The sequence below is a fragment of the Mixophyes fleayi genome, chromosome 10 (assembly GCF_038048845.1).
Source record: "Mixophyes fleayi isolate aMixFle1 chromosome 10, aMixFle1.hap1, whole genome shotgun sequence".
In the NCBI taxonomy this organism is placed as follows: domain Eukaryota; kingdom Metazoa; phylum Chordata; class Amphibia; order Anura; family Limnodynastidae; genus Mixophyes; species Mixophyes fleayi.
Window position 1 is genome coordinate 5,601,626 of NC_134411.1, and position 20,720 is coordinate 5,622,345.

General features: G+C 39.5%; 1 protein-coding gene across 2 annotated transcripts; it reads left to right on the forward strand.

Annotated features, from left to right (window-relative positions):
- The first annotated feature begins 1,198 nt into the window (after window positions 1–1,198).
- LOC142103631 (phospholipase A and acyltransferase 2-like) lies at window positions 1,199–16,910 on the forward strand. Of its 2 annotated transcripts, none has more exons than XM_075187733.1 (5): window positions 1,199–1,287; window positions 1,609–1,701; window positions 3,628–3,727; window positions 6,837–7,096; window positions 15,267–16,910. In XM_075187733.1, exons 2-5 carry the CDS (start codon window positions 1,687–1,689, stop codon window positions 15,366–15,368), a joined length of 477 nt encoding a protein of 158 aa, XP_075043834.1. In that variant the 5' UTR covers window positions 1,199–1,287; window positions 1,609–1,686; the 3' UTR covers window positions 15,369–16,910. The 2 variants fall into 2 exon arrangements, with proteins under 2 accessions (XP_075043834.1, XP_075043835.1); XM_075187734.1 differs by lacking the exon at window positions 1,199–1,287 and adding an exon at window positions 1,338–1,401.
- Window positions 16,911–20,720: the final 3,810 nt, after the last annotated feature.

Consider the following 20,720-nt stretch of genomic DNA (forward strand, 5'->3'; position numbering starts at 1 on the left):
GTGACATCATATGGAGGATCAAGGTAGACTGCAAAGAGTTGTACCAATAATAGCAACCAGCAGGGAGTGAAATAACCTTTCTTTTCTTTAGCAAACGTGAGTAATGAAAAGTAATCATTATTAAAGATTAAAGCTATGTACAACATTGTTTGCACTCTGTTTTATGTAAGGATTTAATTAAAAGTTAATATTTTTTGGTATAACATTGTCTGCACTATCTTTTCTAGTAGGTATTAAAGTTAACATAATCTATGCTTTAAAAACAAAAAAGTAGTGCTATGGATTGTTTCCCGGAGGGGGGCCCCAAACCAGTATCTTGTCTAGGGACCTATGCGGTCTAAATCCGGCTCTGGCAGGGACGGGGCCTAGGACGCGATTCACGCGTCTTTGTGGCCCGGCCACTGTTGTAATAGGCTAGAAATTGAGTTGACAGTCTAGGGGCGGGGCCAAATGACGCAATTCGCCGAGCCCTGTCTCCACACACCCACCTCCCCCCGGATCTTCCAGAGGTCAACTTGCCAAATTTGGCAAGTATGATCTACCATACAATAGCACCCCACTCTCAGCGCTCTGACCAAACTTTAATTGAATAAACAACTCCACTTTGTAAGAGATAAATTATTTTCTTCTTTATGCATTCAATGCAATCCATGTACGGACAGATTAAGTCATAACCTGTATGGAACCTACAGTGGTTATCTTACTGAAGCCAAGTGTGCGTAGTGCAGTTTTGCATAAGTGACATTTGAAATCAGTGTTGTAAGGAATGCTAGCTTGTGACACTTTAACGCCAGATTATCCTGTGTGTTTTTGACTCAACACCATTCTATCTAAGTTATTTCATTATCATCAAGAATGCAGGATATTCAGGACAAAAAATAATAATTTTGCAGCATGCAGCTTCAAAGTCTTTTTATTCTGGTAGTAAAAGAACTATCTTTTTCCAAAAATTTACACCGTAAAATAAAATGCTGGCAGGTCAGTTTTTTATGTCCTGGCCTGGTCATTTTGCATCCAGTGTAAATGCAGTTCTAAAATATATTTACAGAAATCGCTGCATAATACGTAGTTGCTATATAAACAAAGGATAATAATAAATAATGTTACAGCTGCTTTTACTAGTTACAACTATTGCTTTGAAAGCTAAATATGTAGAGATTGTGTGAGCAGGGCATTGTGGGTACAGACAGCAGGGTCATGTGCTTGGTGCCAGGCTGTCTATTCACCCTACTGTCTGTGAAGCTCAGCAGAAATGACACAAGGCACCACCCTTTGGCACAGAGAAAGGTATTTATGTGTACTACTCTAGGGATGCCTCTTACTAACGTTTTCTCATAAGCTCTTTAACACTCTTGATAGACACTAAATATTCCACTCAGTGCTGCAATACATTTGTTATAGGTTGGTGGAATGTTACAAATGTTAAAAACTAAAATAGACTCATTGTTCACACACACACACACACACACTCTGTCTCTGTCTGTCAGATTTTTCTCCAGTCTGTTTTACCCCTGCCCAGTGCTTGCATTTTAATCATTTTTAGATATCTGTGTATGTGTGTGTTCTGAGTAACATCACTTTCCTGACATCATATGTATTTATAAACAGGGCTCTTCTAGCTGCATAGACGAAGACATAAAATTAAACAGCAAACGTCATATTAAAAGGCCAGAGACAAAAGAAGACATGCCCTTGGTGTCGGTGAGTTATACAATAATATCATCGCTGAATGCATTGCTTTATAAACATGGAACAGATTTAACCCCTTGCATTGTTTCATAATATTCAGAGTGGAGATTAGCCTAAAGTAATAGTATTTTAATAGGTTAGAGAGCAGTGTAATCTGTACTGTTGGGTGTTTGCATAAAAGTCAGACCAGCACATTTTGCAAAGAAAATGAGTTGGAAGTTACTCACATTAACTTATTTATTGCATTTGATGAAATAATAGTTCCCAGCGCCCTCTCTGGATTCCGCAGCTGTTGATGACAGCTGACACCAGTGGCGTAAAATGCCAGAACTCTGAAAAGCAAAGGCATAATTTCCTACATGTGCTATTTACTGTATACAGCAGATCCGATCCTTAGGCCTTGGCTGCACAGCTCTCCTCTACTTAATGCAATTAGCTCAGTGCAGGCTGGCTCATTAGCTGGCTTACATGACATTTGGGGACCCACATGTAGGGCCTACTTGTAAAAACTGTAATGTGGACCATTCTGCTCTTATTATTAATTGTTAGGTACATGGAATTTCATGCATTCAGTGTATGGTTCTGTATAAAATTGAGTTTATTTAACCAATTCAGTCAACTAACCCTAATGAAGTTTGCATAAAGTGTAGATTCTAAGTGCTAAGCACAAATGAACCATAATCCTGGATGTTTGGTTATTGGATTTATGTTTATCTATGCAGTGTACGTTGCATAAGACGTGTTTGGCTGAAGTAACATGATATATTATCCAAAGGCTAAGTTAGTGCCCTTAGTAGCCATGACTTATTACTGAATACTTGTTGATTCAGTGTGGAGTAAGGTAACAATGACACATGGGAATACTCCAGTTCAGATGTGTAGCTTTGAGCCCATGAGCAGGGTGGAATATGGGCCCCCACTTTCTGCCTTCTACTTGTCCCTAGTCCACATCTATTAAAAATCTGCCATAGAGAGAGTGCAAATTCTGCAAATGTGTCATAGCAGTGAGTTAAGCCATCACCATGCAGCAGTCCTGAGAGATTTAGTAATATGAAAAGCCTATTACCTTCCTGGACATGGATATGTTGAAGTGTCGCGAAACTTCCCTGTTGAGAACACTACACGTTTGCCAGTGACGGGGTAGGAGTCAAGTACAGGGCCGTCTCTTCCATTTTTTTTTTTTAATACTTACCTTGCGTTCACATCAGCGGTGATCCGGCTCCCTCCCTGGTCCCCTCTTCCGTGCTGTGCTCGCAGTGAATGCTGGGCGTGATGTCACGCCCAGCATTCACTGCAACCACAGCACGGAAGAGGGCAGAAGAGACTCAGCGGCGCGGAAAAAAGAAGAGGATCGGACTTAAGGTAAGTTAAGGGGCCCCTATATATATATATATATATATATATATATATATATATGTAAAAAAAAGTGATTATATATATAATCACGTTTTTTTTTACATACATACATATTTTTTTACACACACACACACACACACACACTATATATATATATATATATATATATATATATATATATTTATTTTTTTTAGGGGCCCGGTACATTGCATTGCCCGGGGGCCCATAAAGTAGTTAAGGTGGCCCTGGTCAAGTCATAGAAGTAAGTGGCCACCATTTAAGTTACATGGGACATACGGAACAGTCAAAAACATTTGTGTCTGGAGTAGTTAGCTTACCACTCCAGGGGGTATATTTACTAAACTGCGGACTTGAAAAAATGGAGATGTTGTCTAAAGCAACCAATCAGATTCTCGCTGTCATTTTATTTGAATGTACTAAACAAATGATAGCTAGAATCTTATTGGTTGCTATAAGCAACATCTCCGCATTTTCAAGCCCGCTGTTTAGTAAATATACCCCAGTTCTGCTCAGCAGGAAAAGCTCAGCATAATGTCTTGATAATACATTAATCTTTTTCAGGGTCCACCTCCTCAACATGGAGACCTGATTGAATTCATCCGCCCAATTTATCAGCACTGGGGCATTTATGTGGGGGATGGTTATGTTGTACATCTCACAGGTAGAGTATCAGAATCTGATTAAATATATATACCAATGAACAATATAATTGTATTACAATATTCAGAACTGCAGATGCTTGCTTAACTGAAATTATTAATGAAGAAATCTGTTCAGTGTTGATACATAGTGCATATGTAGGAGCTCCTTTAAAGTTGGACATACACATTTCCATACTGCCCACCAAAAATGTGCACGCATATTCGCATTTAGGAGTATATTTACTAAACTGCGGATTTGAAAAAGTGGAGATGTTGCCTAGAGCAACCAATCAGATTCTAGTTATCATTTATTTATTACATTTTATAAAATGACAGCTAGAATCTGATTGGTTGCTATAGGTAACATCTCCACTTTTTTAAACCCGCAGTTTAGTAAATATACCCCTTAGACTTTATCAAATCACTGACTTGTGTCTCCTTACGCCTGGAGAGTCGGAAAGAAGCTAGTTATGTCATTCACAGTTATATGTATAATTCCTCATACTTTGATAGTACTAGAGATATTTACATTGTATTAACATTTGTTATGTAGCTGAAGGCAAGCTTTTATTCTATGTTATCAGCTATTTCAGACAAGCGGTTGTGTCCTTCAATATAATTACTTACTGTAAATCTGCTGTTTGTAGAAAAAGATCTTCCTTCACAATCGCAACTTTAAATGTTTACACATAATATTTAAGTCAACTTGTAATTTAGGGTTAGTGATCATTTAAAGGAGAACTTCAGCTACTTTAAAGGACCAGTAAGCAAATAATACAAGTTGATTAATATGAAAGAGCTACTGATAATAACATAATTGTGTAATAATATTTATTAGTAGCTTTTTGTAATCAACTTGTATTTTAGGTTTAGTGTTAATATGATATTTAAAGCTCAACACCCCCAAATAGTTAATGTGGGTTTCCGGCTGTGGTACTAAGAGAGCTTGAATGTGAGAACAAGGTTTTTGGATGCACTTTTATGCATTATTAACCTATTTATACAGTGCCAACTTAATATGTAGCACTTTACAGATAACAGTACTTTACAGATAACGGGCCTGAGTCATTAAGCAAAGTAAAGCTAAATACTTCGCACCTTGGCAAAACCATGTTGCATTGGAGGGGGAGGTAAATTTAAAATATTTATAGTTGGGTTAGGACATGTCCTAGATCAACTTTAAATTTCAGTGTATAAATAATGCTATCAAATATTTGTGTGCTAAATGAAAAAACAGCCAGTATTATGTGCAAAATAATAAACTAATTTGCACCCCTTGCATTCTAACATGGTTTGTTCAGGCGCAAAGTTACTCCTTTTTTTGCTTTACTTTCCTTAATGACTCAGGCCCAACATTTGTAATCATTTACTACTGTGCCACATTCTACTCCATTCCCCGGAGCCATAAGGCTTATTAAGTATATTCAGGCCCCACTCTGTTGAAGCTATAGAGGCACGTTACTCCCCAATTCCATACGACCCCCTTAGGAGGCAAGGGTCTTAAGGCCCACCTCCGCTGCAAGGCTCAGGTGGGACAATTTTTCCACTAGATCTGCCTAAGCCAAAGAGGGGGCCTGAAACAGCATAGGGTGGAGGGTGGCCCATAAGGGTCCTATCCTTCAGTCCCTCTGAAAAACATGAACACACAATACAAATAAAGATAAATGAAATGTAAGTGCTATGTGTAGAACAAATAAATAGTGCCATTAAGGCCACAGCCTTCAGGCCTCATTTGTACAAATTGTCCCTGTCACTACTATAAGGCCAGGTCAAAGGAAAAGTAGAATGAAATTATTTAAATGAGGAGGAGGAGCATATAGTACCAGTTCCCTGCTCAGGTGGGCACATAATGGTTTTTCTCCTACGTAAAAGGACAATTTTTCCACCAGTGGCAGTAATTGTCCTTATACTATACTTTTAATGGGATACATTTTGCATCTTACAGTTCCACTTTTGCAGCAAGGCAGATTTTTATGTGTACTTTGATGAATATAATAAAAATATTCAGACACATGTAATAATGGCAGTCCCAATACTGTAATGTCAAGATGAACACATAAAAGAAGTTACACTGAGCAGTAATTTAGGAGAAAATGAAAATAAAGGGAGTTGTCCTAAAGTTGTAGTGGGTTGCACTTTTTATGTAATATTTTTACTGTTTCCACCCTGTGCATTTTCCGGAGTGTCCGCCAACCCGCATAACTAGGTGCAGATCGATTTTACGGACATCTTTCTAAAAACCTCCAAAGGGCATGCTTCTTGAAATGAGCATGGCGGAGAAGTAGGGACAACTGCACATATAGAGAAGCACTGTGGGTCTGGAGATTTTTGGGTTTGTAAATGACCCTTGGGTATTCGGTGGCAGACTGTATACAGCAAGAAACATCACAAAGGGAGGGTGACTGCCCTTTTAGATGCACAGTGGATTTACATCCAAAGCGCAACAGAGAAAAAACATTTTTTCACCAAAAAGTTAAACACTTGTATGCCAAAATATTCAGAGTATCCAGAAATGATTAAAAAACAACTTTATGATTAAAAAAAAAGAACTTTATTGACAGCAAATATCTAAACCATGAATGATAATGATCTCTTTCTATAGAATACCAAGTTAAGCACAAAAACATTACTTTCAAAAGACAGTTATGATCAATCAAGGAAAAGTTTTATAGTTAAAGAAGAGACACAACTTTTTTTGATGGACAATTAGGTAGATTTAGTAATTTGTAATTGGTTGCCAATCGCAGCCCATATGTATCTAAAAATACTGCCTGTCCCAGTTAACATCTGACCAGGATCTATAGCATGACTATTGGGAAGGACAGAAAATTCAGCAGGCCGTTGATTACATCTGACCATTTATATGGTCATCATCCAACCGTTCTAATTTGCCCAGTCGGATCTGGCAATCCAGCCTGAGATCCAAACAGTTGGATTGTCAGAGATCTTGGCCGGATGGGCTAGTGTAGGACACCTTTAGTTCAGTAATATTTAATTCAGTACTCCAAGAGTAAATCAAGACAGAATACTATCATAGTGCTCAATAACTTTTTTTTCACAGTATATACTTCCTATATTTGGCAATTTGGAAGGGAAATGTGGAATTGACTTCTTCTTCTCTGTTCTCAGATCAGGAAGGCTGGTCCAGCTTATCATCAGCCTTTGGAGGCTCTGCAGTGGTCAGAAAAGATCTTCTAGAGCATGTTGCACATGATTGCAATTACAGAGTCAACAACAAATATGATCTGAAGAAAAGCCCATACCCTCCGCAAAAGGTGGTGCAGGCGGCCCTGGAACAAGTGGGTCAGATAATGCCTTATAGTGTCACCAGCGCCAACTGTGAACACTTTGTGACAGAAATACGATATGGAAACTGCTTCTCTGATCAGGTATAATATAATATATTGGTAGAATACTGATTTGTAGCAGAGTACAGCAGTGTTCACATTAGGTGGAGCAGCTGCAATGCAGTTTTCTGTATAGGCATTGGATGATGGACAGACATGGAGTAGAGAGCAGTGTTGGTGTATTGCCATATGATGGTGCAGGAATACTTAGTACAACAGTGTTTATGATCTGAGCATTGCTTTTTGTGTTTACAATACATATAATATGTTATATAAGGTGAAATTAAAAAATACACAGATCAGGACATAAACAGCCAGTCCATAAATATCAGTAAGGTGTGACAAATAATAACTCTTGCAGGATCTCAGAGTAATAAAAAAAAACCCAATCATCAACTATTAGCAATTGAAAAAAATCCTGGCAGAGAAAAATGTAGATATTGGAAACAGAACTTGAAATAAAAAAGCATTCTTTATTGAGTTGAAATAGACATGGTTAAAAGATCACTGTCATAAACATACATTGGGGGGTATTCAATTGAAATCCCGCGCTCGAAAAATATTACCATTAATACGGTAATCCTGCGCGTAAAAACCATTAATACGGTAATTTACTCGATGGATTTCAGCTCGCAGCTCAGGGAGCTGCGAGCTGAAATCCAGCGAGATATTACCGTATTAACGGTAATATTTTTGGAGCATGGGATTTTTGGCGATCCCGCCGTCAATTGAATATGCCCCATTGAGTGCAATCTGTGTGAAGATATGCATAACAGGGCTGCCATCAGACATCATGGGTTACAGGACACATAGTAAGAGTAGGAACTCTCTCCCATATGTGGAAAACCTCTCGTCGACACCCCCACCCATCATAGTTCCCATCAAACTAGTAACCACCCCAGCACCGACTTCGATCTTGAACCCCTTAAACCACTTTGCATCAATATTTTAACCAAAATCTCAGGACTTGATGGTGATCTCCTTATTTTAATGTTAGCAAAATCTCTTATCATATCACCAAGGTTGAGTTTTGAAGCAAGCTACAGTACTCTTTAAGTCCTCTGCTTCAGCGGGAATATCTTTTGAAAGTTTTTTTGGAATGAAATGATGTAATCTAAAGCTTTACTAATGCCAGGAAGTTTCTAAACACCTGGGTGACCTGCTTACACTCATGCACTCCACCTAGTGAAGTTAACATTAGAGATGCTCAAATGATTTGATCCGGTTCGAAATTCAATTGAATTTGACCAGTTTGTCGGCTGTATAAATTGGGCTGCACTGTCAACGTTCTCCTTGGCCTTGAATGGTAAACTTTGAAACCATTTTTACAGTTCAAAGGTCACATTTGTGGTTCGCATTCAAATTTCTTAAGGACATCAAAAATTATACATTATATGTTGTCTGTTCAAGCTTAAATGGCTACATGTTATAGTAATTTTAACAGATTTAGACAGTTTTCTAATTTGGACAGTGAACATTATTAGGTTTGAATTTTGCATGCAAAACCATTAGAATTCGGATAAAATGTAGACAGACATTAAGTTCAAACATAATCTCACTGGCTTGAAATTTTACTAAAGTTCGAGATTTGCTTAGCACATTTTAGAACTTCAGAACTAGGTTGACAAACTGGTTCGAGAACCTCATTGAAACCCTTAGTGAACATCTATCTCTCAGGGTTTCCTCTGAACAGAACATACCAGCGTGATCATGCATAGAAAGTCATCACTTCAGGACTACATGATGCTGTATGCACATCCACAACATTCAATGAATGGGCTGGGCAAAATATAGCCATTGATAGATTACTTGTATGCATCCTACTTACTCCTTTATTTCTAGCAGACAAATTATTAAAGCCTTTTCCTCTACAATCTTAAGCGTCGATGCCATGCTCATTTAGTCTTGACTGCAACCTGTCTGAAAGTGGAGTTTCCCCTCCTTTTTATCTTATTTAGATAATTTCATCCAGCAAAACTTTTTCAACTCTTGCATGTGACAGTTCCCAAATTCTACCCCCTCCTCCCATCATACCATGCAGACACTTGCACCACCACAGACGCTGCCATGCTGACTTAGAAATACAAGTGCTGCCCAATAAGCACAAAAGTAGGTACATGATGGCACAAAACAGCATTTACACTGCACTTTAGTACATGAGCATTATGACACAGATAGGCAATAGATACAGATGTTTACAAAATTCTATCAAATGTATAATAGTTACAGAATATAGACTAGCAAATAATAATAATAACAACAATATACACAATCATTGTCATCATAAATATTTTCATAGAACACAATTACGTCACCATTTGGAATTACGTTTCTATAGCTACTTAAGAGACAGAATATCCATTTTGATGTAAGTTTGTTAATGATGTGGGCACATTTAGTATATCAGTATGAGGGCATAATTCAGACATAACAAACTGTAAGGTGCGGTCTAGCCGCAATCAGAGCAAAACCTGGTTAGCTGCTGACAGGACTTCTGACCTCTCATTGTCATATGAGATCTGCACGGAGCAATTCTGCAGCACCCAAATAATCAACATACTTTACTCAAAAAATCAACATACTTCAGTATCCTTATATTAGAAGTTCTTTATATTTACGGATCATGCAAATAATGCAGATCACACACAGGCAACACGCGGGAAGTATGGGCAGCACGGTGGCTCAGTGGTTAGCACTTCTGCCTCACAGCGCTGGGGTCATGAGTTCAATTCCCGACCATGGCCTTATCTGTGAGGAGTTTGTATGTTCTCCCCGTGTTTGCGTGGGTGTGCTCCGGTTACCTCCCACATTCCAAAAACATACTAGTAGGTTAATTGGCTGTTATCAAATTGACCTTAGTCTCTTTCTCTCTATATCTGTGTGTGTTAGGGAATTTAGATTGTAAGCTCCAATGGGGCAGGGACTGATGCGAGTGAGTTCTCTGTACAGCGCTGCGGAACTAGTGGCGCTATATAATAACTGATGATGATGATGAAGTCAGATTACAATGAAGTCTATGGCATATTTTACAGATGTTTCGGCATGGCTCACAAGTTACAATGAAGTAAAACACCATAAGTACTAATCTATATAGAATCTTACCTCTGACCTATCATATTCAAGCATTTAAAGTGTTTCCTTTTAGGGAATTTCTTCATTCTTAAATGAAACACATAAACCAATCCACCATCACCATCTAGTGGTATCACAATATATTGCAACTTTAAATAAGATTGATTCCCTCTACCTAAGTGTGTGCAGCCATTCAATACAAATACATAAGTATAGCGGTACTGGGTTTGGAATGGTGTGGGGCACACTCAGTACAATTACATGAGTATGAGGGTAACTGAGTATGAAATTGTGTGAGTAAGTTAGCATAAGTGCATTGGTATAGTTGCCAGAATCTTAGTATCATTTTCAGGGAGAATGCTGTTGAATCCTAGAACACCATTTGTGGTTGTGTTTAAAATAACCTTATCTTTAAAAAAAAAAACATATAAGGGAGTTTATCTTCATATCAATATAATAAAATAAAATTTGTATTGTGAAACTAACCAATACTGAAAAATAGGGACATTTTCAGGGTCAAATCTTAAAACCTAGAAATTTAGGGACAGTTGGCATGTCTTAATATCAGGGTACTGCCTATGGAGTGATATGGGGATATTCAGTACATGTAAAACAGTATCAGGGTGTACGTTATGGCGGTGTGGGTCACTCAGTACAGGTACATCAGTAGAGTTCTGGGTATATAATGGCATGGGGTAACTTAGTACAAGATTTAAGTGTTAGGGTACAGAGTTGGAATGGTGTGGGAAGGTCACTACAAGTACATCAGTACAAGGCAGGGTTGTGGGTATGAATGAATTTGTGTGGGAACACTCAGTATAAGTACATACTGCAGGTATCAAGGTGCTAGATATGATATGGTGTAGCGGCATTAAGTAAATCATTAGCAGGGTACTGGACATGAAAGAATGTTAGGGTTCTGGGCTTGAAAAGGTGTAGGGATACTCAATACAAGTTCATCAGTGTCAAGGTACTGGGTTTGGAAAGGTGTGAATACACTTTGTACAGGTACATCAGTATCAGAGTACTGAATATGGAATGGTGTGGGAACACCAAGTACAAGTACATCAGTATCAGGGTACTGAATATGGAATGGTGTGGGGACACTTAGTACAAGTACATCATTATCAGGGTATAGCGTATGTAAGTGTGGGGATACTTGGTCAAATCGCAACATTATATGGGTACTGGGTATGGAGTGCTATAGGGATACAGTGCAGGTGCATCTGTATCAGGGTATTTGTTATGTTATATTGTATGGCATTATGTATCAAGTACTGGGTATGAAATTGTGTGAGAACTGGTGGTGATCCCCTAAATGAGTAATAGTTGCATTAGGAGGCCTACACGAGACCGGGATATTATGTGGTCGCAAAGCCACACTTGTCGTGAGCACTGAAGATGAAGAGGCAACTGCTCATCTTCCTGGAATGGAAAGATAAGGAGCCTTTGAAAGGGTCTCATCTTCCAATCAGGGGATGATCCAGTTACTATGGCACAGCAAGGATGAGTGTGCGCGGGGTCCTCCGGTGTGAGTCAGTCTAATATCTGGTCCCTGGACCTGAACATTGCCAGACCAGGCATTAGAGCTGACCAGCTGGAATTAGGCCCCAGGTCTCTACTTGCTGCTAGATGCTTTGCAGCACTCCAATCTTCCTGCTCTGCATGTCACATCCAGTTAAGAAAATAGCTGATTCTCACAGGTCTCACCTAGGTATTGGTTGACGTTAATGAGGTTGGGCCACATGTGATTTGAGTAGACACAATTTTCCAAGCCAGTAGACCTCGGACCGCAGTTCAGGTTTCGGGTCGAAGATTCGGATAAGAGTAGGTTCTATCAACTCATAATTTAAAAAAATATTTGGTCAGGTGCCAAGGAATCCACGATGATATGAATATAGAGTATCTCTCTGAGCTAGCTAGTGACATGCACACGTGTAGTTTTTAAAACAAATACTATGCTATGTCAGTCATCGCTATCAGTCGGCACCTACACCTGCCCTGTAGCTAGTGAAAATGATACGGCTGAAGCAAATCATACTTATGAGAAAGCCAGGACTTGCGTCGGAACGTTCTTACTGAACATCACCTTTATTAGTCCGTCCCTTCACTCCCCCATTCTGCCCCAGATGTTACGCAGTCATTGGCTTTTAGTACACTTAAACAAGTGTTTCTCTCAGCCCCAGTGTTGTGTCACTGTGATATTCTGCAACCTTTCTTTGTGGAGGTAAATGCTTCTGAAGTTGATATTGTAGCTGTTCTCTCTCAATATCCTGGAATCCCATAAAAGTTACTTCTGTGCTTATTTCCCCAGGAACTTTTCCTCTGTCTCAAAAAAAGTATGACATAGGTAATAGAGAACTGCTGACAGAGCACTTGAAGAATGGTGCCATTGTCTAATAGGTATCTGACATCCTGCATGATACATACTGATCATAAAAACTTATATTATTTTGAATTGGGTAAAAGTTATAATTCCAAATAACGGTACTTTTTTTTTTGTTTAACGATTTAACTTCAACATCACCTATTACCAAGCAACAAAAAATATAAAAGCTGATGCTTTGTCTCGTAGTTTTTTGCATGAATACAAAGATTCATCTGAAATTCTTTCCATTTGCTGTGCTGATCAAATAATTGCTGTTCTTAGTCCAGGGGGTAAATGTATCAAGCTGAGAGTTTTTCGGCGGGTTTGAAAAACCAATCAGATTCTAACTATCATTTATTTAGTACATTCTACAAAATGATAGCTAGAATCTGATTTTCAAACTCGCCGAATCCACTTTTCAAAGTCGCCGAAAAAAAATCTCACATTGATACATTCACTCCCAGATCTATCAATTCAAATTCAACAAGCTTAAACAGAAGTCTCAATCTGACCTCCTTAATTACTATATGTCCCTGCTAATATCCACCTACATAATATAGAAGAAATACATGACTGAATACTGCCAGACAGTAAGGTTGGCTATTTTTTTGTGGCCTACTGTACCTTATGGAACAGATATTGAGGTTTGTGAGGTGTGCACTAGAAGTAAAACTTTTTGCCCCGGACCCTGGACTCATATTCATAGATTTCTTTGTTGATTGTATCTGAGTGATTCAATCAATTGGTGGTGTTAGACCGCTTCAGTAAAATGTCCCACTTGTCTTCCACTCTTACCATCCCTGAAAGCAAAGGCCAGACTGAAAGGACTTTCAATCATTGGAACACTTTTTAAGATGTTGCATATCTGATCATGCATCTGATCATGAATCTAGTGCCAAATATTCAACACGGATTGCAAATCACCACATTCCTGTACTGGAATTCCATCAATTAATTATTTTTTTGTATTATAAGCATCCTACCAAAGAGCAGATCGGTAGCTGGCCAAAAATTTGGAGAGTGGGTCAAGCAAATTTAATATATGTCTCAACAGTGCAAGAACCCATGTTTAAAATAGGTGACAATGTTTGGCTGTTCACTAAAAACATTCAACTTCACCTCCTAAGTTAAGTTAAATTCTTGAAGTAAAAATCATTTTACATATGTGTGTCAATTACCCTCCACACCCAGAATCTGTAATACTTTCCATATCTCTCTCTTAAAACCTGCAAGGACTTAAATTTATTCTCCTTTATATTCACCATCCCCTATTTTGGTGTAAATATGAGTCAAAAATTATTTTAGAAAGTTCATAATAATCTACAGTACCTCAAACCTTTGAGGATACTGGGTTTTTTAGCACCATAGTTCACTAAGTTACCTGGCCCCCCTTAGGTTCAGAAATCACACAGAGAAGGAGGAGAATGAAAGATTCAATGCTAGCTCTACTTTTCTTACAGTAAAACAGAATATAAAACTGCACACTTTAAACAATAGATCAGTGGATCACCAGTGTTAATAGGAGTCCCAGTAAGGTTCCCCACCCATCGTAACCAAGCAAAAGTTCCACAGGCAAAAGAGTCTGTCAACAGAAGGTCCAGGGAGTCTTGCTGTTCCCAGCCGCATGGCCAGCTCTTCACCAGCATGGTGGGGCTCTGGGTATCAGTCTCCCCACTCCTGTGGGTGCACCAATCTACCCAGAACCTGGCGAGTATCTGCCAATGGTGTGAGCTGATGACAGGTCCCATGATGGAGCTACAGCCTGCTTTCCCAGGTACAGTCAACCCCACACCTTTCAGGAATTAATCTTCAGAATGAATACCCCTGGCCCTGGAGTGGCACCTTATATACTTGGTCAAATTCCCATAGCGTTTTCCCCTCCCCCTTCCTTCTTAAACTTTGGTGGGTGCTGGGCCAAGGAAGGGAGTTGGAGTGGAAGTCAGCTGGACTTCCACAGTGGCTCCCCTGCTGTGTTCCTGCCACAATGTCTGGGCCAGTCCTGTGGAATACAATGGGTAATATTTAGATCTTGGACAACACTTAGTCCCTCCTGAAGTTAACCTCTTCCACGCTTTTGTTACGTGTCAGGGCTTCCAGCTGTCCCTCCCTTCCTGTCCCTTTCTTCTTAATCCCCCATGTGTCTGCAATAAGTTTTCCCCTGTACGCTGGAGTGACAGTCCTTGTAATCCGTCCGGATTGACAGGCCGGTTAAAGATGTTATTCATTGAAGAGAATAAGAGGAATAGTTTTTACTGGTGACTATTACAGTATGGAATAATGTAAGGCAGTAAGAACAAATGCTATACTATGAGAGTATGGGGCATGAAATGGTTTGTAGCCACTTAGTATAAATACTGGTGTGGACTGATGTGAGTTACCCAGTCACGCAATTATACAATTCACATTGGGTATGGGATGATGCAAGGGCATTTAATACAAGTACAACAGTGCCAGGTGCTGAGTATGGAATGGCTTGGGGACACTAAGGTCAAGTACATCAGTATCAAAGTATTGTGTATGGAATGGTATGGGGAAATAAGTGCAAGAAAATTAGTACAACATTATCAGAGTGCTGGGTAGGGAATGGTGTGGGGACACTTAGTATATCAGTATCAGAGTATTGGACATGGAATGTTGTAGGAATATGCAATATAAGTGCATCAGTATCAGGCTAATGGGTATAGAATTGTGAGGGGATTGTAAAGTTTTGATGAGTAGGAATAAATGTGATGGAGAGAAATATTATATTCTAATTTGTATAATCCCTTGCAGGCTGTTAACGTTACAATGTACGCAGCTGTTGGAGGAGGAATTTTAGCTGCCGCATTAGCCACCATTGCTGTGGCTGTAAGAAGCAAGCGGCAGAACCAATGATCACAAGATACAGCATCCAGATAATGGTGGGGAAAACCATTGAAGAACACCAAGAAGTGGTGGTGGGACAATAAATTTGTGCTATCATACTTAAATGGATCTAGTTAAAAGAAAAAGCTTTCCACAATATTGAAACAGGATATCTTTACAATGAGTATTATGGCCACACACTGGTTAGCATTTCTGCCTCTCAGGGCCAGGGCCAGAGCCATGGGTGTTTGCAATTTGTGCCTTGTCCATGTGTTCAAGTGGAATTTCTTAAGGTGCTCTGGTTTCCTCCCATGGTTTTCTCCAGAAACTTACTAGTAAGCCAATTAGCTTATGACTAAATTAGTCTTAGTGAACATGTGGCATGTATGCAAGAATGAAATAATCTGATTGTACAGAGCTGCATAATATGTTGGAACTAGAGGATAATAATAACTAGTACAAGGTTTGACAGAGCTCTAGGTTTGCTCCTTGTGTGAACAACAGACCCATGAAAGCACTATAGCCAATGACCCTGTGCCTGCAGTATTTTACTAAGCTTTTTTTTCTTGTGTCAGTGGCGCACGCAGGGGGGGTTTCTGAGTCTCTAGAAACCCCCCCCCCGCGCTAACTAAGTGGCCACTGTCCTATACAGCAGCCGCGGCGCTGTCAAAGAAGCATCCGCGGCGGTGCTGTATTGTATACAGCACCGCCGCAGACGCTGCTTAGACAGCGCCGCGGCTGCTGTATAGGACAGCGCTGGCGAAACGGAGCAGCTCTCTCTCGTTTTTGTTTTTTGTTTGGGGTCGGCGGGGGGAAACCCCCCCCCCCCCGACAATCCTCCGTGCGCCGCTGTGTGTATATCCAAACGCAATATGATATGAGAAAATAGTCTAAAGGCATCCATGAACCACTAACCATATCTAGATGTGCACGGGGTAACTGTTTAACCAGCAGGATTGCCAAGGAATACAGTGAACAAAGAGATCGATAGATGGAATTGAGTATTATAAGGGGTTAAGTAAGTATGAAACGATAATGTTTATTGGCCTTTAGAAGTAAAATAATACATACATTTTAGATTATCTTTATATTCAAATGTAATGGATTGTTGCAATTTATTTCAATACAAAGGATTTCTGAACTACAGTATGTTGCAAAGTGTAAGATGTCATTCATGCAGGTTCCAGGGTTCACTTGAAGCTGAATACTGATTCTAGGATTTCCTGGTTTACTAACTTTAATTTGTAGTGTTCACTTTATTTCATACTAATTTCCACTCCCTCACCAAAGTTAAATAAAGGCTGTCCAATAATGCAGTATTATGGGAACAGTGAGCCTAGGTTAATGGCAGATAGAGAATAATGTAATTCTTACGTTTTCTTGAATGGACCTTGTTAAATGAGTCTAAGTGCTCCATTAAAACAGAAGCGCTATATGGGGGCTATTGTAGCTTATCCTTGCAGGAGGGAATACTGAACAAAATATATATATATATATTTTTTAGCAAAAGTATAACATCCTTTAGCTTGCATATCTATACAAGCAAATAAAGTGAATGCTCTACATACAAAATGTAACTTTTTGATTTAATTACATAGTTACTTAATAATAGTCAGCGGTAAACTCTAGGCAACCAACTGTGCCATTCACAGTAATGTGTGTGTGTGTCATCACTTAAACCATAATGTAACCTTAAATTTATATAGCAAGTCAAGTAGTCTCAATCTGTTGAGTATATTTATTATACATAAGTCAATATTTTGTTGCATACAATAATTTACTTATTCCTCCTTGAAATTTTCAGTGTGCTGTAAATGTAATAATTCTTATTGATGCCTGATTTTTTACTCTCTGTTAACTTATAAAGATTTGCTATTTGGTGTCTATGTGTTTTTTTTTTTATTATACTGTGGATGGGGGATGTGATGGCTCAGTGCTTGATGGCACACGATTGTACAGGTGCCACAGCTAACCAATTGACATACTTACAGCTGAACTGACAGGAGAAAAAGGACTTGCTGAGCTTGGGTGGAGATATCAGACCAGCCACTATATGGAGACAGGTAGTGTTAGTAAATATAAATATCAAGTCCTGTAAAACAATCACAATAGTCAGAGGTAAGTCGTTGTCAGGGAGTCACACAAACAGCATGGTTAGTATATAAAGCCATTATCAGAAGTTGAATGTCAAATGTGACCTAGGAATAGATAGCAGACATGAGATTGGATTTGACAAAAATGGCCTTTACAGCAATTTAGGCACAGTAGGTTATGACATCTTTATGATCCAAGTACGCAATTGCTCTAAGTGTTGGGCTTCATCAAAGGGGCACTGGGAAACTGAGCTATGATTACATGAAGAAATACTTTGGTAATTACTGTGCCCTGTCAGGACCTTAGTGTGTGTATTAAATGTTTTTAAACTCTTTGTGTGGCACATACAAAACTGCAGAAAGCACTCAGTGCCTGCAAAAAATGTCCGACAGCCAAAACCAACATCGTTCACCACCGACACCATCTGGTTCCTAGATGCTGGTTAAATCTTGGGCGCTGGCCGTACTTCATTAGTGAAAGATCCACAAGCATAATACCTGTGAAGACCAAGGAAAACTGCTACCCAAGACAACAAGAGCTAACAGGAGAGATTTTGTAGGAGGCTCAGAAAACAGAGTAGTGGACACGCTCTATAAAAGATTAACACCTTCCTGACCTGTTGCCATGTAGAGCCCATGGCCTAATATCATACGTGACACCTACAGCCCAGTGAGGATTGGAATTTACCTATTCTCTTTGCCTAGTATTCTACTGGTTAGCTTTGGACCAAAATTCCCATGCTTGGAAAGTGTAGTTTTAGACATTGCCAGCCGCTGACAATTTGCAGCTCCCAATGGCATTTGCCCTTTTCTCGCGATCAGGTGAGCCCACAATACAATACTACACTATATGGACAAAAGTATTCTGACACTTAACCATTCCATCAACAGGGACTGTAATGACATTGTATTCAAATACGCATACTTTAATATGGAGTTGGTCCTCCTTTTGCAGTGATAAGTTTCCACTCTTCTTGGAAGGCTTTCCACAATATGTTGGAGTGTTTCTGTGGGAATTTGTGCCCATTCATTCTGTAGAGCATTTATGAGGTCAGACACTGATGTTGGTCGAGAAGTTCTGGCACGCAATCTTCAATCCGGTTCATTCCAAAGGTGTTCGATGTGGTTGAGCTCAGGACTCTGTGCAGGCTAGTCAAGTTCTTCTACACCGAACTCATCAAACCATGTCTTTGTAGTCCTTGCTTTGTTCACTGGGACACAGTCATGTTGGAATAGAGAAGGGCCTTCCCCAAACTGTTGCCACAAAATTGGAAGCATAACATTGTCCAAAAATGACTTGGTATGTTGAAGTATTAAGATTGCCCTTCACTGGAGATAAGGAGCATAGCCCAAACCCTGAAAGACAGCTCCATACCATACCATTACCCCTTCTCCGCCAAACTTCACAGTTCTCCCAGCATCTGCCAAACCCAGACTCGCCCATCTGACTGCCAGAGAAGCGTGATTAGTCACTCCACATTACACATTTCCACTGCTCCACAGTTCAGTGTCTGAGTGCTTTACACCACTCCATCCAACTCTTGGCATTGATCTTGGTGATATGAGGCTTGCATGCAGCTGCTTGGTCGTGGAAACCCATTCCATTAAGCTCCCGCAGCAGTTTTGTGCTTACATTAATGCCAGTGGAAGCTCGGAACTCTTCTGCTATGGAATAAGCAGAGCGTTGGCGACTGTTATGTACCATGCACCTTAGCAGTCATTGACCCCGCTTTGTGGCTGAGTTGCTCTTGTTCCTAAATGCTTCCACTTTATAATAATATCACTTACAGCTGACCGTGGAATATCCAGCAGGGATAAAATTTCACGAACCGTCTTATTGCAAAGGTGGCATCCTATCACAGTACTACGCTCTGTCACTGAGCTCTACAGAACGAAGAACGAGCCATTTTGTATCACAAATGTTTGCAAATGGAGAATGCATGGTTAGGTGCTTGATTTTATACACCTCAGCCAACAGGTCTGATTGAAACACCTCAATTCAATAATAATAAATTTGTGGCTAAATACTTTTGTTCATATAGCATGTGTGTATATATATATATATATATTTTTTTTCTATTGAAATAGCCCAAGATAGAGTTTACAAAACATAGTGTGCAAAACAAGATATCCAGTGAATGGCAGTTCTGTGGGCAAAAACGCCTTGCTAATGAAAGAGGTCAGAGATGAATGGCCAGACTGGATCATGCTAACAGGAAGGTGACAGTAATCGGCATTATTTTCTCGTTCTACCAAATGTTGGAATTACCAGCTTCTGTATAATGAATAGCACCCACTCAAATAACCATGCGTTGCGATAATGGTATGCAGAAGAGCATCTCTGAACATACAGCAAGTAGAACCTTGAAGTGGATGGGCTACAGCAGCAAAAGACCAGAGAGTTCCACTCACGTCAGCTAAGAACAGGAAAAGGAAGCTACACTGGGCACAAGCTCACCAAAACTGGACCTTTGAAGACTGGAAAAATGTTCTCTGGTGTGACAAAATCTCGATTTCTGCTGCAGCACGCAAATGCTAGGGTCAGAATTTGGCTTTAACATGAATCCATAGATCCATCCTGTCTTGTGTCAACGATGCAGGCTGGTGGTGGTGGTGTAATGATGTGTAGAATGTTTAGGCACTTTACTACCAAGTGAGCATTTTTTCAATGCTACAATCTACCAGAGTATTGTTGCTGACCATGCACATCTCTTTATGGCCAAAGTCTACCCAACTTCTAATGGCTACTTCTAGCAGGATAACGCACCATATCACAAAGCACACATCATCTCATGCTGGTTACATGAATATGACAATGAGTTGCGTGTACTCCAATGGCCTCCACTGTTAGCAAAAGCCTGAGCCAATAAGGAGAGCAAAGCAAAAAAAAAAAAAAAAGAGTAGCTTTACACCTTGGAAAAACAATGTTGCATTGGATAGTGAGGTAAATTTAAAAAGTGGGGACAGACTTATAGTTTGGATAGAATATGTCCTAGATCAACTTTAAATTTCAATCTAAAAATAAACCTATCAAGTATTTGTGTGCTACATGAAAAAGCAGACAATATTATCCTTACATGCAAAATAGTAAACTAATTTGCACCCCTTGCATTGTAACATGGTTTGTCCAGGATCAGATTTCCTCCTTTTTTTTCCCTTGCTCTCTTTAATTACTTAGACCGCAGAACTCAATCCAATCCAGCACCTTTGGGATGTGGTGGAACAGGATATTCATAGCATGAATGTGCAGCTGACAAATCTGCCACAACTTCATGATGCTATCCCGTCA